Source organism: Gymnoscopelus microlampas, assembly GCF_963454915.1.
Source record: "Gymnoscopelus microlampas genome assembly, chromosome: 6".
NCBI classification, from domain to species: Eukaryota; Metazoa; Chordata; class Actinopteri; order Myctophiformes; family Myctophidae; genus Gymnoscopelus; species Gymnoscopelus microlampas.
Window position 1 is genome coordinate 28,829,306 of NC_139943.1, and position 19,531 is coordinate 28,848,836.

Genomic DNA, 19,531 nt, shown 5'->3' on the forward strand with positions numbered 1-19,531 from the left:
ACACACACACACACACACACACACACACACACACACACACACACACACACACACACACACACACACACACACACACACACCCTCCAAATGCTCACACACTGTCACACTTACTCATTCATACAATGTAAGTACATATTTTACACTCGACACATATAGATGTAAATGCACAATACACATACAAACTATATATTTCTATCCCTTGAACAAGTACAAATGTGTGTGTGTGTGTGTGTGTGTGTGTGTGTGTGTGTGTGTGTGTGTGTGTGTGTGTGTGTGTGTGTGTGTGTGTGTGTGTGTGTGTGTGTGTGTGTAAGTGTAAGTGTAAGCACTTTGTGTGTGTGTGTGTGTGTGTGTGTGTGTGTGTGTATATATATATATATAAAAAAAAAAAGACACACCACCAGTGGATCTCCCTCATCCCACATACAGTACACTTGGCCGGACAAAGCTTGCTGTCTCCAGCAAAGCAACTGAACAAGAGTTCCGTTTGTCCTAGACAGAGATGAAGAGCCAGTGGGAGCTTTACAAAGACAATGCCTCATCAACCCACCATGACATAATGATCTGTGGACACCACAGAAATACACACGAAACAACAAGTTAGTCATGCCTCTGAGCTCTTTGATTCTCATTGTTTGCTGTAGTCCCACATGCAGCGTTTGTTTGGCCTTTGAGCCCTCTTCTGGTGACCCTGTGAATTACATCCGTCTTGGCAGTAAAGCTACGAGAATGCCTCAGCTAGTATCAGGACTTAAATTATTTCCTTTGAGGTCTGTGCCAGTGTTTGGCTCTTAATTTGGCTGTTTAAAGTATGAATATGTTGTTCAATGTGTGATTTGGTTTGTGGGCTTCAAGTTTCCATCCTAGTATTGAGACTGTTTCCATGTACAAAAATATGTGCTTTGTTGTCTGTGCCAATTCATAACTGCTGGGCCTCAAATCTGATTAGTAGTCTAGAAGTGGTATGAAGTAAAAGGCTAAAGAGACCTTATTAAAATGCTAAAGAACATTTTTTTCCCGCTTATAGCAAAATAGTAATGACATGAATCCTTCCAAATGTTTGCTTGGAAGGATGCAAAATGAGGGAGATAATGTGACATCCAGTGTAGGGCTGTAACTATCTTTTTTTTTTGTGCAATTATTATTTCTTCTACTTTTTCGATGAATCATATGATGGAGAAGTATGTTTTATTGGATTTAAAAAATATATATATATATAACGAATCAACACAAAAAAATGTATTAGATTTTTACATAATTGACATAATTGTTTAGTCGGATTAACCACTTAAGCCTTATTTTATACTTTGTCATACAACAGTGCCATGCAAAATACTATGGAAAATTGATTATTTTATTCAAATTAATTATTATTTGTAATCGATTTAACTGTTGCACCCCTAATCCAGTGAAGACTGTACAAGTAGACCTGTATTCTGCGATTTTAACAGCTCTCTGTCTGTCTCATCCAGTCTGAAGCCGCTGGACATTGAGTTCATGAAGAGACTCCATGACAAAGTCAATGTAATCCCTCTCATTGCCAAAGCTGACACACTGACTCCTGAGGAGTGCCAGCTGTTTAAAAAACAGGTGTGTGTGTGTGTGTGTGTGTGTGTGTGTGTGTGTGTGTGTGTGTGTGTGTGTGTGTGTGTGTGTGTGTGTGTGTGTGTGTGTGTGTGTGTGTGAATTTATGAAGCATTCAATTTCAAAGCGTGTACATGTGTGCTACGTCTGCTTTACTGTGTTCCCTCTGTTCCTTAGATCATGAAGGAGATTCAGGAACACAAGATAAAGATTTACGAGTTCCCAGACACAGAGGACGATGAAGACAGCAAGCTCATACGCAAGATCAAGGTACTAACTGGACACCAAGCAGTGAACTAATTACTAGTAGAACACTGTGCCACGTATTCCTTGGCAATGGAAAATACAGATTTCTGACCGCCAAGATCAGGTGCGCCTTAATATTGGATATCGGGGAACCTGAAACATAGTCCCGACTGCAGTTTAATCACCATTCTAGATAACTCCTCAAGATATATTAAACTGCATGTAACCAGCTTTGTAGTCCTGGGTTGGACTACAATGTGGTTATCAAGACAACACAGCATTCGTTTGCTGTTTTCTCAATTATGAAAACATTGTTGTGTGTATGTGTGTGAGAAAAAAAAAATGACTTGGTGGAGGGAACTGCCAAACTCATTTCATGGATTTCATTCACCTTTGCCTTGTCCATTATTGTCCAATATCAGGACACCTTGTTAGGGGTTAAAGACAAGTTTACATAAAGAGTGAAAGAGCCCAATGCAGAGAAGTGGGAGGGAAGCATGTACCAAGAGGCACAAACAGCCTAAAGTCAGGCAATCCATTGGTCAATATCCAGCCCTACTGCATCACCCTCTGTTCCCTTTTCCATGCCGGTTAGTCCCATTATCTAACTGGCCATCAATATTGCATAAAGACCCAATTGAATTAATTTGCCCAAAGCAACAGTCACTGATGGTTACTACCACTAACACCCAAGGAAACTTTTGCCCTCAATAACTAAAGCCTGATTTATACTTAGTTTTGCGACACCCACGCACAACTAAATGTAACTCGGGCTTAATGCAGACCGTGCCAAACACAAAATGTCAGCCATAACATGGCAGCAGATGTTGAAAGGTGACAAGTGAACAATTACGTGTTTTGTATCCTGTTGCAGGAAAAGATGCCCCTGGCCGTGGTTGGGAGCAATGTGGTGATTGAGGTGAACGGCAGGAAGGTCCGAGGGCGCCAGTACCCGTGGGGCGTGGCAGAAGGTAGGTTTACCCCGGCCAAAGTCAAGTTGCTGAGCTCTGGACAGGACATAACTTTCTTTATGTGGCCTTTGTCAACCACTTAAACGCTATATACTTTGTGCTCCACAAGCTCACAGGGAAGAAAAACAAAATGCTTTTTCTTTTTTGTTTTGCTGCTGTTGCCAGGTTGAAAGTGGTCAATCATCCCTTGGTATATCATTGAACAATTCAATTCTGCCATTGAAAGTTTTTTGGGGGAGATTGTGTTCAGACTATTTATGTTGTTTTACCAGGTCAAGATATTGACAGTTGTGAGAAGAGGTGGGGATGCATGTTGTTGTTGTTCTTGTTTGTAAGTTACTGCTATTGAGAATGTCAGTGAACATTCACTGTTCATATTTTTCCATCAATGAATGAAGTATGGAGTGGGAAACTATGGAGTGCATGTTCTCAAAGAAGACCATACACACATCCAGGGATTGTGGCCCTGGAGCCAAGAGTATTATGGGAAATGTTGTTCCTATATGGCAGCAAGCACTGACCCTTCCCAGTGATGTCATGTGAGAGAGACAGTGTCGTGTGTCACTTTTTTTTCACCATTAGCCACAATGAATTGTTGTCTGTGACGTGCGTCTCACTTTCTTTTCACCATTAGCCGCAATGAAGTGTTGTTGTTTGTGACATTCCATTGCGTTTTCATTTGTTTTTAAAAGTCTTTCCTGATAAGCTATATACTGTATATATCTTTATAGGTTTATACCCTATTTATTATTTCAAAGAGTTTCTCTGTGGTTGACCGTTTATCAGTCTTTCACTTCTTCATTATTCTTTCTTTTTTCTCTTTTTCCCTTTTTTTCTGTCTATTTGTTTCCATGACTGACAGAGGGCGTTGTTGGTAAACAAAACCATCTTTCACTTTTTTAAACCATGGCCCACCTTCTCCCTCAGGCCATCCACAGTTCCTCCATCTCTCCATCCCTCTCTCCTCCGCTCCTCTGCTGTGTCTCATCATTAGGCTGATGGTCAAACCAATGCTCTGATCAGACCTGGGTTAAAAATATTTATCAGTGCTTTATGTAGCCTCCACACTATACAAATATCTGACCATCCTAAATCATTTAAATTATTGCTGGCCTGGGGTTCCAGGGAGATTCAAACAAGAATAAATTCCGTAATTTGAAACATTTCCTTTTTTATACATTTTTTTTGTCCCAGGTCTGATCGCCGTAAATAGTCATGGGGAAAATTAGAGGCTGTTTGGTACTGATGCTACTGCTGCAATAGAAACATATCACTCTAACTTGGTGGTTCTCCTCCTGGTTCCTGTAGTATGGTGCCTTTCAGTTCTGTCCCAGCTTTACCACACAGGATTCAACTGAACAAGTCTTGGACTGAGTTGAGTCCCTTGTGTTACTGCAGGGTAAGAACTAGAGTTCTCAAATTCTGCCCGAACACGACCCGACGTTTTCGGGCCGGGCCGGGCCCAAAATCTATACTAATTGGTCGGGCGGGGAAAGCCTCGGGTTCTGTGAAGAAAGAGAAAAAAAACTATTTACTCTCCCCCCAAAAAATTCAACGGTAAGGCAAACGGAAATGGCAGTGGATGTGTTGGATGCAGCTCAAAGTGAACTTTACTCAGGTATCTAGTTTGTCGCCGTTCGACCTTCCTAGCCCGTTTTATAAAAGAAAAACGGCCAACAATGGCCAAAACTCAACCGAAAATCGGCAAAAGTGGCCGTTTTCAAGATGTTTTGGCCATTATCTCTGGAACGGAAGGTCCAATCTGCTCAGTTCAAAGCTTGTTGGATGCGTGACTTTGAGGACATTGAGCATGTCCTGACATGTCCAGCACATAATGACATATTGTCTGGGTTTTCGGGCCTAGAAATATGGTAATTGTTCCGGCCAAGCCTCGGGCCGGCCCAGTAGGGCCCAGTTAGGGCAGAGCCTTAATTTTCATGCCCGTTGAGAACTCTAGTAAGAACCAAGGTGTGCAGGAAGCCTTGCACTATCACTGGACCAAGGATTGGGATCTGCTGTTCTAACTCATTGCTTCTAGGTTCATGGGCAACCTCTGACAAATGCATCATCTTGCTTAGGTTGTCATTACAGTCACTGGGCTTTTCCACATGAGCTCTCACTCACAGCATTCATGGATTCTTAGTGGATTGTGATATGGGGGGTTTAGCATATTCATGTTTTTAAACTAACCCTCATACACACAGTTATGCATGTTTCAAACAAACAGCTTTGTGTTCTGAATTCACATAATAAATATGAATGCAGTTCATAGGCATAAAAATATAAACATTACTGGTAGTTAAAAAACCTGGGCTCAAAACACCTGATGAACTAAGTTGGTGTGACATCATATTTCCCATCAACAGCCATTTGGCATGGGTTGACATGTCGTGAGCCACTATAGTAATAATTATATAACACACTTTATTTATACATATATATTAATAATATATATATTATGAGCTTTGATAAAACGTCAGGTATTTTCTGCCATCCCATTAGAGTTTGTTGCAACCCTTGATGTGTTTCCTATGATCTTTTCTCCCTCTTAGACCCTAAGTTTGTCCTTTCATTAAGACTAGCGTCCCCAACTACTCATAGAAACCTCATATAACCCCCCGCTCCCCTATAAATCCACTTATTTTTAGACAGTCAACTTGGACACGTGCAAGTTATGGTGTTGATCCAGGACAAGTCTGGGCCCAAGCGTGGGCCGATTCTGGGTCAGAACCAGGCCAAATCTGAGCCATAATTACCTACCGGCTCCAGACCCAGATTTTGCCCCCGCTGGGTGTGACAGTAACTGAAAAATACATACCCCTCCCCTCCATCAGAGCTCCCTCTGCATGAAGAAGCGGGAGGTCAATGGCTGGCTTGGGAGGTCAAGGGGCGGGACAACTTAAGTTTCATCAATGGTAAGGTGTCTACATCCTTATTCGCTCCCCTGATGTTGATTGACAGTCGACAAGACGGAGGCCAGCCAGCATTGTTGATGAGGATGCAATCACTGTGTCATACCACGTAAGACCTCAGTAGCAGGCCTCCCACAGCCACCCCCAGTTTATCTGCAGGCCTTTTCCACAATTCCATCTTATCTTCTAAACATGTCTTTGATGTTCAAATAAAACCTCACAATCACCTAATATTCTACATTGTAAAATAAAAAACAACAATTGTATGAACTGCTTGCCTCTAACTGTCTGGCTTTTATGGGTCTTAAACAGTGTATCAGTGCATCTTCAGTGTGTTTCACTGTACTACTTCTTACTAGTATTGCATTAGCATTAGTGTTACTAGTATTGTGTGTGTGTGTGTGTGTGTGTGTGTGTGTGTGTGTGTGTGTGTGTGTGTGTGTGTGTGTGTGTGTGTGTGTGTGTGTGTGTGTGTGTGTGTGTGTGTGTGTGTGTGTGTGTGTGTGTGTGTGTGTGTGTGTGTGTGTGTGTGTGTGTGTGTGTGGTCAGTCTTCCACAGATATTAATACAGCTTTTTTTGGTGACATTTTCTTAGTTTGGTGTGATAACTCTGAAATCGTAATAACTTTGTCTTGGACGCTCATCAAAAACATAAATCTCTTTTCCACTATCTCAGTGTGTGATTGAGCAGATGTACCACTCAGTAGCCGGCTAGCCGCCAATTAATCCCTTCTGTGTTGTGAATTAGACCCTGCAGCAAATCTACCCATAGCCTAGATATCTGTACAACCCAGAGCGTCACTGCGTGGTGTTTTTTATGACTGAAATGAAAGTGCATTAATTTAGTTTGTAATATCAAGGTAAAATCATGTGAGATCAGAAAAGTGTTAAGATATTAATCAAATATCTCTTTCTTTATCTCTCACTCTCTCCCTCTGTCTCTCTCTCCTCTGTGGTTTAGTGGAGAACGGGGAACATTGTGACTTCACTGTGCTGCGGAACATGCTCATCAGGTAAAGTATAACTGTGATTGGTTTGAGCTCATCATATACCGGACCTTTTAGTTGCACTCCATCGGGTTCAAATAAATATTGTTGCTGTCGAGTAGAAACCTTGTGTCTCCATATTTATGTTTTCTTTTCTTTTCTTTATTCCGTAAATGAATGCCCGCTTCGTTGTACAAGTGTCACGCAAAAGTAGAAAAATGTTTGTAGATCAAAATCAGACACACAAAAAAAAAAAAATTCTGTGGGTTTTATAAATATTTATCCAATGAAAAGTATTAACAAGAGCTTGTGACTAAATGATAAGAACTACAATAGAACACAGGTTCTTTTTTCCATTTTCTGAAAAGCAATAGTTTTGGACATACAAGGTTTCTAGCCGACAGGGACGATATCGTTGTTCAAATATACTGTTTTGTTTTCTGTCCTCATTTCATCTGCTCTCCCATACCTCTGTAGGACCCACATGCAGGACCTGAAGGATGTGACCAACAACGTCCATTATGAGAACTATCGTAGTAGGAAACTGGCAGCCGTCACCTGCAACGGGGTGGACAACTCCAAGAGCAAAGGACAGCTCACCAGGTAACCCACAGTCACCAGCTTCTGACCCTCTATGACCTGGAGGCCTCTGTGCAGTGTACTAAAACCACAGTTTTAGTACAGTGGTTCTAAAACAAGTGGTTCCCAAACTTGGGTTTCGCGGGGGGGGGGGGGGGGGGCTAATCATCCCCAGATGATTAGCTTAATGTGCAACATTGTTTTCCCACTCAACAGTAAACAAACCAATATACAGTATAAGTGTATACAGGGTATCTGCACATTTCCAAAGTGACAAGGACTTTTAAGACCCTTAACTCTCTCAGTGCCAAGCCCCGATTTACCCCGAGTTTTTTCTGAATGCCCTCAGTGCCAGAACGAGAAATCCCGAGTTTTTACTTAATGTTGTTTTATAGACCGTCACGGTCTGATCTTGAATCCGAAGGGAGCAGTAAAACTGTTGCACAAACGGATACGGAAATAATGGATTTAACGTCATTCCGTTCCCGTCGACTCCATGTTTGTAGTTTTTTTTTCTTTCGCCTGTATCTCTGTTCTTTTTTTTTGTCCATTTTTCCGAGGAGACGCGTGTTTCCAACGGCCTGTAGCGAAGGGGACACTAGCTCCGGCAGCAATGTTTTGCTTCCGGAGCAATAATCAGAGACTCCTGCTCCGGAAACACACAGTGAATCGATCGATAAATATGGATCTAAACTTTTATGACAACTTTAAAACTACTAAAAACACGAAAATCGCTCTGGCAGTCAAAGAGTTAATACCTCTAAAATAAAATAAAATGATAATAAGACCATTGCTACGTCAAAAGTAACCAACAAACTATACTATTAAAAATGGTCAAACATTGGTCAAAATTGTCAAATATTCTCTAAGAAAGAGGCAACAATTGTTAAAATAGCCAATCTACAAGCTCACAACGTGTCGTGTTTCGAGCGATGTGAGCTTATAGTTCAGCTATATTTATCTGTGGAACTGAGTCACACTCAATTTAATGCCTCAACTCAATTCCAAGTGCTTGTCAGGGTGGGGGGTCCTCAGTTCAAATATGATTATTTTGGGGGGTCACGGCCTGAAAAGTTTGGGAACCCTTGTTTTAGTAGAACTGCTTATACTGGTTTCATTAGTGTTTCATTGGCAACATGCTGGGTCAGTTCTAATGGATGCCCTGTTCAACAGGAGTCCCCTGGCCCAGATGGAGGAGGAGAGGAAGGATCATGTGATGAAGATGAAGAAGATGGAGACGGAGATGGAACAGGTCTTTGAAATGAAGGTCAAGGAGAAGAAACAGAAACTGAAGGACTCTGAGGCTGAGGTGGGCTTGAGAACTGTGTACCGTATGTGTGTATTATATACTGTGTGTGTGTGTGTGTGTGTGTGTGTGTGTGTGTGTGTGTGTGTGTGTGTGTGTGTGTGTGTGTGTGTGTGTGTGTGTGTGTGTGTGTGTGTGTGTGTGTGTGTGTGTGTGTGTGTGTGTGTGTGTGTATATCTATCTGTCTGTCTGTCTAATATTCTGATTGATCACTGTTATTCTATTATGAAACATTTCTGTACTGTTGTGAATGGTATCTTCCAAAGGGCTTACTGCTATGGCTTTCAATAACCCAATTGAACACCTGTGGGCGATTTTGGACCGACGTGTTGGACATTGTTCTTTTGTTAGAATGTAGTTCCATCACCAGAAAAGCTGTATTGAAGCTTTTCTGGTGTCTTGTGGTGGCCCAACACCTTACTAAGACATTCCATGTTGGTTTTTCCTTTCATTTATCACAAATTTGTGTATGTGCAATGTGCATACTTATTTATGTTTTGTACTGTTAAGAAGCTGCTTTAATATTAATTGATGACACCTTGTCTCCCCTCAGTTGGAACGCCGTCATGAGCAAATGAAGAAGAACCTGGAGGCCCAGTACAAAGAGCTGGAGGAGAAGAGGCGCGTGTTTGAGGACGACAAGGCCAACTGGGAGACGCAGCAGAGAATCCTGGAGCAGCAGAAACTGGACGCCTCCAAGTCAGTAACTTGTCTTGCAGTACATGTTTTTGATTGGTTGATTGATTTAAAGAAAAGAAAGAAAATGCAGTCATTTAGCCTGAAGACTGAAAGCTTCAGTCTGACATTGCTTCCACTCTAAGCGATTTCTAAGATGGAGGGGATTAGATTTTTCCTGACCAATCACTAGAGATCGACATATCCGGTCATCTCAGTAAACTGTGCAGTTTGGGCCATTCGTCAATCAAATAAACATGTGGCACATTTCGAGTGTGCAACGCGAGTGCCTGGAGTTTAGATTCCATAGCCCCGAGGGGACGTTCAGCTGAACTTGTTGTGTTGACTGATCCAGTCAGTGAACAACCCGTCTGTGTTTCAGTTCAGTGAGTGACTACCCAACGCAGGCGGAAGTCCAGCCAAGCACTGAACTGGTGAACAAATCATTTGATGGAAACTTTTTAGTGAACTGTACTGAATGATTCAGTACATTGAAAAGAACGATGATTCCCACAACTACGTTACTACTCCATACATGGTGTCACTGGCTACGCCTAGCCTTGACAACAGCTTGACAACGGTCTGTGGCGCTGATTGGCCCACCACCACCCCCGGCGCTCATTGAATTCATGCTTTTTCGGACGAGATGAACTGCAGTTTCAAAACACAATGCCAGACCAGAGAAGCAGTCCACTCAGTGGAGTGGGTGGAGTTTATGGTCTGGATCTAGGCTAGTACTTATTCAGACTCAAATAGAAAAGCAGTGTCACTGTGTGTGTGTGTGTGTGTGTGTGTGTGTGTGTGTGTGTGTGTGTGTGTGTGTGTGTGTGTGTGTGTGTGTGTGTGTGTGTGTGTGTGTGTGTGTGTGTGTGTGTGTGTGTGTGTGTGTGTGTGTGTGTGTGGAAACTTTCTGATGAAATTGCTTGTGTGAATGTTTTAATGCAAGCAAACATGTCTTGCTTTTACATATTTATTCCTATTGTAAAGTACTGTATTACCAGCCATTGTTTAATTTATTTTTAGATATGATAATGTAATAATTTCTTTATTTTCTCTTCTCTCTTGCAGGACAATGGAAAAGAACAAAAAGAAAGGAAAAATATTTTAAGAGACGAAAGCGATCTCATCAGATTTAAGAAACCACAAACTTGTTTTTTTAACCCTCTGAAGTTATCTGTGACCCTCCAAACACATCCAGCAACACGTGGGTACATGCACACTTGACACCTACAAACGTACACACACACACACACACACACACACACACACACACACACACACACAGACACACACACACACACACACACACACACACACACACACACACACACACACAACATATAGGCATTATACCAATAAATTAAACATGAATATTCCAAGTGCAAGTTTCCCTTACATGTAGCGGGGCAATGACATTCTTAATTCTTACATGTCATAAATTGCACATTTACACACACGTATGCAAAACACACTTCGTAGGGTTTGATTCATCTGTCACAAGCATTCAATTTTAATTTGGGATGCATGTGTTTGTAAAATTCAATATCTTCAGAATTCTTTGACAACGAGGAAAACTGGGTTCCTCTGAACTGTGGAGTACACATGGCAGGCACCATGCATAGCCATTTCTTTATGCCTAGTATTTGTATGTTCTCTTAAATGTTGAGTAGGTATACAAATTTACTCTTACTCACTGACTGCCTATTGGCAGCTCTTTCTTTCATGGTTTTCAAAAACACACGGCGGGCAACAACACAAACGGATGCATTGCCAATTGCATATGCAATAAAACGCCTCAAATACGCTGTGTGAAGGATTGCACACTAAATGGTAAATGGCCTGCATTTCTGTAGGGCCTTCATTCTAAGTGATTTACAGTGCATGTTATATTCAATAAAACATCCTGCTCGTCCTAAGCAGGTTCAGGTGTCTTGCTCAAGGAAGGACACTTTTAACACAATGCTAGAAACTTGAATGAACACGTTGCGATAGTGTGTGAGGAGAGGGTTGGGTGTACTCTATGTGAATGGAGCCATTTAACCATGTGAACCCTAGCATCATCATACTGGACGGAACGTTCTCTGAAAATGTCCGATCTACAAGCTCACAACACATCACATTGTGAGTTCTAGAGCAGCTATTTTTGCAGAAAGATTTGGTGTAGAGGTGGAAAAAGATTAAACCAAGTACAGAGCCAACTCAGGTAACATTTAATAAGTATAGAGGGTTTAATTAAATCACCTGCCAGGTTTCATGAAACATCAAGAGATCAAAGATTTCTCAATACTGTCTGTCTGTGTGCCTGTGCCTCCAATGTGTGTGTCTGTTTGTGCACATGTACCTACAGTATGACAAGTGAGTTTAAGTGAAGCCAATGTTTGAGGTCATAGATATTGCTTGACAATAATGGCAAGCAGATTTTTTTACAAAACAGCAGGCGGAGAGGATATGCCGCGTAACAGTAACCATAACATGGTCTGTTTCATTGCATCGTGTTTCGTTCCTGGATACAAAAGCAAGTGACCACTTTCCTCTTTGAATAGATGATGGTGGTTATGCAAAAGCCGCATGGATGTCTATAACAATGATTTACAGTGCTTACGTTTTATATTGTGATGAAAGTGGTGGGTGTTGTCAAAAGCCCTGAATCTAAGACCCCTTGACCTTCTTCTCCCTGTACCCCAATTCTCTCACTAGAGAGACTGTAGTAGCCTCAGTCGTGGCTTTGTCTCAGATCTGACTACAAAGTACTATTCTGAAAACCTTCCAAATGCCTTTCGGTGATGTATTAACGTCTCCTGGCACAATGATAAATAAATAACTTCCAGAATAGATACAAAACGTTACCCTTTTGTTTTCTCCTGTGACACGTAAAAAGGATTTGAAATGCTATTTGTTTTAGGTCTGATTTGATCTCAGAGTCGAGGTGCTGAGTGCCAGTGAGAGCTGCACATTGTGTGAAACCTCTTGAGTCTTTAATGTACCTATCTGAGAATGGCCATGTTTTATTTTCATACAGTGGTGATAAATAAGTATGAACGGCAAAAGAACTATGACCTTTAAACTCCCATAGTTTGTGAAATGGTTCATAGGTCAATCCATTATTTTTTAGTATAGAATTAGTTTTACAAACTTTGCATATAGTAAAAAATGCATAATACATTTACATGCAAAATACAAAAGGGACTAAGTAATACATGCATATGTTTCTCACATGATATGCACATATTTCCTGTTTGGGTTTTGTTTGTGGTAGACTTAAATACTATAGCCTTTACAATGGCTATACGTTGTTTTTGTTTGCAGAATATGCCACAAATGAACACTAGCAATGGAACATGGCATGGAGGACTGTGTGACAGTGTCCTCTGGTGGACAGATTTGCACACAGCGTAATACAGTACATGATACCTTACACAGGGAGACAGCCACATTACAATACTTAAGTACTCATTCTTCTCGCAGCTCAGCGAATAAGATCAACACATTTTATCCAGTCCCCACATCTTGTCAAAGGCATCAATGGACACACACACACACACACACACACACTCTCATACATTTAACACACAAACAACATGCCAAGGGGTATACTTTCTCAGGACTAATCTCAAACGCATGCATGGGACCCAATTCAAGCCATACACAGAAAATAACCAGTCTACAAGCTCACGGATACAACACATTGTGATCTTGTAGATCGGCTATTTTTGACGTGGGACACCGTCGGATGACGGTGCATAAATTAGGCATGTGAAGAGTTATTCTATGGTCCAAAAAGTCTTAAAAAGTCTCAGCGGAGTAAAATATCTGAGACTAAACATCTCTTCCACTGCTCTTGAACCACTCCCTTGTAAAAGAGCCCCTGATTAAGCTAGACATGAGTTTAGGACGTTTTTCTTATTTTTTTTTCTTTTTTATGTAAACTGTTTTCTGCTTCTCTTGTTTTATTATCAACTGTTCTATATCTATAACTGTACATTATTGATATTAAAGATGAGAAGGTAATGCTTAAATTCCTATGGTGTGCTGTTATTTTTCAGGACTGTCACATATTTTCTTGACCTTTTATGCCATGTAGCACTTTGAGATTTGTGTCAAATATAAAGTGTGTTAACAAATCAAATGTATTATTATACGCTATGACAAGCATACAGCAAATGTCTCAAACATACAAGAACAGACAATGGCAAAATTGAATTCTAAAATAGATTAATATTCATAATCGATTAAATGACTTACAAGGTGTATTACAATATGACGTTTTGGGTCATTGTTATGAGACCCAAAATCTCCATCCCTATTCTGGGCATGTTGATAACATGCTGCAACAATAGCAGATTAAGCCATTTTCTGCAAAGACATTTGGCAGAGAGAGAGAGAAAAAAACGGAGTGGTCCAAGGATAGAGCCCTGGGGTACACCAGTTAACTCAACGTATAAAACAATGTTTTATAAAATGGTACAAAATGTTATATCTATCATCTTTTATTTGGACTTTCACAAAAGGGGTTCAGCTGCATTGGCTCCATCAGCGTGGTGCAAATGTGACATACATGTAAGAATCTAAATCAAAGTACAATTGATTGTATAATTGTTACACATTAAAATGTTAATTTATCCATTTGTCAGATCAATAAGGTACAAATGTAACCAAATGGGCCCGTACACGCCCATTCTTGAGTATACATTTGTACACTTAGAGTAACATTTATACTGAGGATTCTGCTGTGTATATAGCAGGACATGGCCATAATTAGAATCAACTTTGTCACATCACACAATGTTGTGGTGATTCTTATTTGTGCAAGCTCTCAACATTGAGGTTACAGGAAGTGTTCGAACAAGGAAGAGAATTTAGCAGGAAGGCACAGCACAGTCAAATCAACTACAGTATATAAAGTCCAATATACATAAGGTGCATGATTTAAAAAAAGAAATGCTTATTATGCAGGTGGAAAACACCAATGTCAGTCTAATGACTATAGTGCTGGTCATTGAAAGCCTTCAGCACCCACTCTTCATTATGATGGTAGCATATCTTCTTCCCTTTGGTGGTACGGACTCTGTAGCGAATAGATACAAAGGCATTGTATTAATAGTGTCCACTGTTCCTAATAGTATGGGTAAATTGACAAATGGCAAATTCTAGGTATTATGGTGCATTAAAGCAGTGGATCTCAAAGTGAGGTCTGGGAACTCCCAGGGGTTCCTAATGGGGTTCCAGAGGTTCCCACCAATATCAGGAACAGCACTTAAGCCCTATTTTATTATCCGTCTATTCATAAATAACCCTTCTACATCTTCACAACGCATCGCAACCCATTGTGAGCTTGTAGATCTGTTATTTTTGAAATATTTTGACAATCTTGACAATGTTGGCAAATCTTTTATGGGGATCCCTGGCACAAAATCTCAAAAGAGAAGTCTGTGGCCAAATACATAAAAATGTGGGGATGCTTGACAAACATTTTGATTAAAGCACAGTACATACATAAATCCCTTTTTGACACACTGAATTCTTGTCTTCTTAATGGAGGCGAGGAGGTTTTTCCGAACTCTTGCTGTAGCATATCTGGGGCAGCATTCTCCAGGGGCCCAGGCATTCACCCCATACACGACAAATATAATAAAGATGATCACTCAGTATCACACGTCACACTTTGACCTCAATATGCAGTAGGTCATAAGGTATTACAAGGCAATAACCACCAGATCGTTATGATCTGATGACAGTTGGTACAAAATTGCCTAGATTCAGATTTGTATTGAAGGGTAGCCCCTTGATTTTCGAGGGGTCCCATAAAAACATGAACAACAGACATAGATACATACAATACAAGTATACAGATACATTCATACACAGATGGCTTGCTCACCCTCTCCTACCCACACCACCACACCATCAGTTGTTAAACAACAGAAGAGAAAGAAGAATTTTAGCCTTAACCCTAGCGTCCCTATTCTGGACATATAATAGGCAAAAATAAGCAAACATTTGGCAAAAACAGATGAACATTTGGTGAAAATAGGTCAAACATTCGTTGAATGTGCTACTAACGTATACAACGAAGTATAGATGTTAAGGTTTAAGTGGTTACATTTCTTTCTTCTGAAGTAATTTTTTGAATTACATTTCATGTGCTTCCTCAGAAAAGACAGTTAACCAACATCTTTTGCCTCTTAGATTCAACAAGTTACTTTGTTCATTACCTGCTGATCTTGTACTATTTCTTGTTTTCACACCACAACAGTCTGAAGTCTTCTTGAAATGTAGTTATATAAACCTTCCAAAGGACTAAAAGCTGTGCATGTTTCCTCCATAACAATGCATTGTTTTATTGTGTTTTTAGGGACTTCTTAGGACCGAGTGTTTTTAGAGCATGTCAATTAAATATTTCAGTTCAATCCCAAAAAATGTTTAGGCTATTTTGTCCCAAGATGATGATGATGATAATAATAATAATAATAATGAATGCTACTAAATGTTTTTATATGTCGATTATCCATTCTAGTACACAAAGACAGACTGACTGACTTACGCATAGCATCACAGTGGTCAACATTGAGAATTAGCAGCAGTACCAGAACCAAGCAGAACTTCATGTCCTCTACAGTAAATCTGAATAGATGATGTTGCTGTCTTGAGTTCCTTATGGTTGTTGCCTCAGATATAATGGATCATCAGATTCTCACTATAAAGGTTATTGGAAATGTTAATAATTCCGATACCACAAAAAACATTGACCTAAATCCTGCCCACTCATTTAAATGCCAGCAACCAACCTAGAGTAGGCAGGCATCGATGCCAAACTGGTGACATACTGTACCGTACATTTCACACCTGATGGTGTGAAGATAGAAATTGGCCACAAAGAAATGCTCAACATTCTGTTTGCAAAATGCTTCAGATTAGTAAACAGGATATATGAGATTATAATCTCTTTAATTAAACACCTGCAACAGAAATTATGAGCCTTATTATGAAGAAACTGGTCTGGTTTGGGTCCCTTTCGATTAGAATATCAAATGATGGAAATGAAAATGTATTTATAATTATGGACCCTACTTTTAATAGCAAAAACAACAACAACAACATAAAAACAATATTACAAGTCTCATAGATGTTCATTATGGAAAAGGTCACAGCTAAAATAGGTTAATACGTTTTTATGGACATTTTTATGGATATATGTCACCATAGATACTACTAGCTATGTCAAAAACAGCTAAAAGCAGAGCTAAAGCATAGAAAATTGCTTTGTAGGTTTTAATTATTTGATTGTTATTTGTTTGGTATTTTCTTTAGTTATATGTAGGCCTGGCTGTCACAATTATTACATAATCGCCTATTCGTAATTATTTGAGATAGTCGCAATTATTTTGCATAATCGTCATAATCGTTTCAATGTTGAAAAATATTTGCCAAAAATTGTGGAAATAGCAGATCTACAAGCTCACAACGTGTCCATTTTCCACTATTTTCTTTTTTAAAGTATTAAATTATTAAATATGTCAGTCATTTCTTTATATATTTAAATTATTTGCCATATCTACCCTGTCAATATCACAGAGTAGTAGTCTACATCTGACCTCTTGAAGCAAGTGCTGGCCACGAAGTGAACTGAGATCAAAGGATAAAAAGTTTGAAAAGAGCGCTGTTGTTGCTCATTTGTTTTTATTTTTGAAGATCTGAAGAAGAGCATGGGCTCGAAATGTCATTTGTAATTGAAAAAAAGAAAGAAAAACTGAGCAACTACAGTGTGCGGCTCAACTTTTCTATCCTTTCTTATCTACCCTGTGCAGATGTTTGACAATGACATAAGAAGTGGATATTCGGCATCATTGTGTCAATAGGTGTGTGTGTGTGTGTGTGTGTGTGTGTGTGTGTGTGTGTGTGTGTGTGTGTGTGTGTGTGTGTGTGTGTGTGTGTGTGTGTGTGTGTGTGTGTGTGTGTGTGTGTGTGTGTGTGTGTGTGTGTGTGTGTGTGTGTGTGTGTGTGTGTGTGTGTGTGTGTGTGTGTGCGTGCGTGCGTGCGTGGCAAAGCTTAATATCTCAAGACAGATTTTCAGCTTGACTAAATGTAATGTACAGTATGTACATGTATAGTATGACCATTATATTCCTGCACAATCTACTCTACTATGTTACATGTGCAGTTAATACACATACAACAATTTGCTTTGTAGTGATACAATATGTGTATTTAAATGTTGGGGAAAACATTTTCAATCATGACATGACATTTTCTGGATTTGATCAATTAGCTTTTTTTATTACACAAAATAGATTGTTAATAGAATAAACAAATTCACAATAAGGGTATCTGTAACATGTGGAAAGCAATGTCAAGAATGACTGCTGGCCAAGAGGAGGTTATAATTGAGCCTTCACAGTAAATAAGGTGAACGTTGTTCAAGGATGCCCACCGCTGGATTCAGTGGGAGTGAACTGTTTGAATGTTTTCATGGCCCATGGAAAGGTCTGGCGGTAGCAGATTTCCCTCCTTCTGATTGTTTGGAATCTGCATGGATACAATGAAAAAAGGATGAATATTTATCATACGTAACATATTAACACTCATTATGGTTTGATTGGGAGGGCTCAGATTTTCTCGCTAAATTGTACCTGCAAAATATCTGGTTATTTACAATCTCAGAAACACCAACAGCTGAAAGTAGTGATAATGCTGTCAGAACGGAATGAAGCCCAAACTTACATGAAGCCCTTTTCTGTGCAACCACGGTGGGTTGCTTTGACAGAGACTATGTTTTTTCTTGGTAATGCCTTAAGAGCGAATGCCTTCAAGCAGCAGCTTACAGGTGATGTGCTGGATTGAATTGCATGAGCTGTGGGGAAGATAAACAGGGTGAGTAACTATGGCAACAGTCGACTGGTTTTCAAAACGTTTTGTCCCTAAGACACACCACTGGGCAATTCAAAATCTCGAGGCACAGCTCACAACACATCTTGATGCAACACATTGTAAGCTTGTACATTAGATCTGCTATTTTCGAAAATGTGTGAAATTAAAAAAGCGAAAATTCATAAATAAATACATATGCCAAATACGTATGCCAGATTTAAAGTATTTTTTCTTGGGTATAGCATTTGCCTCTGTAATGGGAGTGAGCACAATGTATTACTATAGTAAATTAAAAAAATAGTCATAACTTTTTGTATAGTTTATATATTGCATAATAATCCCAAGGCGCACTTGAGCTGTGGCGCACACTGTTTGATTACCACTGATCTAGGTACAGACTCATTGTTTTCAAAGCTACTTTTTTCGCTCTCTGCTCACAAATAATAAACACAAACACTTACGAATAGGGGTGCAACAGTCAATCAAACTAATTCATTTAACCGATTATTTGAAATAATCTTTTTTAATAAAATAACCAATTTTGGAGGAAATCTTTTTAGTTTCTTTTCTTTTCCTTAAAAAATTAAAAATGAAATAGCAGATCTACAAGCCCACATTGTAGCAATGCAACACATTGTGATCTTTTTATATGTTGTACAACAAAGTACAACATAAGGTTTAAGTGGTTAATCAGATGAATCGATTTAGTCGATTATAAAAAAAATATTTGAATTATTCTGCAGTGATTCATTCACACTTCTCTATTATTCGAGTAATCAAAAAAGGAATCAATAGAACAATTGCTAGGAAAAGAATCGATAATTGCAGCCGTATATTATATTTTTCAGATTTCCATTCAAACTGAACATAAAACACTTACGAACAGCATCAGAGTGATGGAGAGACAGTAGCAGCAGAGCTATACACACAGTCTTCATGGTTCTTTGTTACTCGTCGTGGTTGTCTGCTGTCTCTGTTGTTTGTAGAATCTCTTCTGGCTATGGAGTGTCTAACTGCATCTGCATCTTATAAAGCAGCAAATGTGGAACTCTGATGCAGATGATATCACCATTTCCATGAAGATGAATAATAAGATAACATAAGATAAGAGTCACCACAGTAGAAATTCCCCTCACCTCCTTAACTTGCCATTATTCAAAGGGGTGTCACCTGATCAGGGGAAGCAAGCTAATATGACAAATCACTATTGTTTTCAAAATTAAATCGTGTCAACAACCCACTGCAAGTGCATCTCTAGATACTGTAGTGAAAAGGTCATCATAGTTTTAGAAACAACATAACAGACATGATCACAAAGCCATTGTGGTATGTAGTGTATGGAATTGAATATAAAATACTTTTATTAAACCCTAATACTTAGTAAACTATTAGCAGACTGGGGTCAGC

The 19,531-nt window shown here is 39.5% G+C and overlaps 1 protein-coding gene and 1 long non-coding RNA gene across 5 annotated transcripts in view; one reads left to right on the forward strand and one right to left on the reverse strand.

The window, feature by feature from the left end:
* The window catches only part of LOC311047605 (septin-7-like), a 38,650-nt gene extending 28,047 nt beyond the window's left edge, over window positions 1-10,603 (forward strand). For all 4 annotated transcript variants that reach the window (XM_084060374.1, XM_084060376.1, XM_084060375.1 and 1 more), the window contains 8 exons: window positions 1,473-1,590; window positions 1,762-1,854; window positions 2,705-2,801; window positions 6,675-6,726; window positions 7,177-7,302; window positions 8,452-8,587; window positions 9,138-9,283; window positions 10,328-10,603. In XM_084060374.1, the coding sequence (XP_083916500.1) occupies window positions 1,473-1,590; window positions 1,762-1,854; window positions 2,705-2,801; window positions 6,675-6,726; window positions 7,177-7,302; window positions 8,452-8,587; window positions 9,138-9,283; window positions 10,328-10,367 (808 nt within the window). In that variant the 3' untranslated portion in view covers window positions 10,368-10,603. The remainder of the gene's footprint in view (window positions 1-1,472; window positions 1,591-1,761; window positions 1,855-2,704; window positions 2,802-6,674; window positions 6,727-7,176; window positions 7,303-8,451; window positions 8,588-9,137; window positions 9,284-10,327) is intronic.
* A 6,910-nt stretch (window positions 10,604-17,513) lies between these two features.
* Window positions 17,514-19,235, reverse strand: LOC311047395. Its single transcript, XR_014600977.1, has 3 exons — window positions 19,005-19,235; window positions 17,978-18,107; window positions 17,514-17,782 (listed from the first exon to the last, which is right to left on the reverse strand). It is a non-coding gene; the product is annotated as an uncharacterized lncRNA (long non-coding RNA).
* Between the last annotated feature and the right edge of the window lie 296 nt (window positions 19,236-19,531).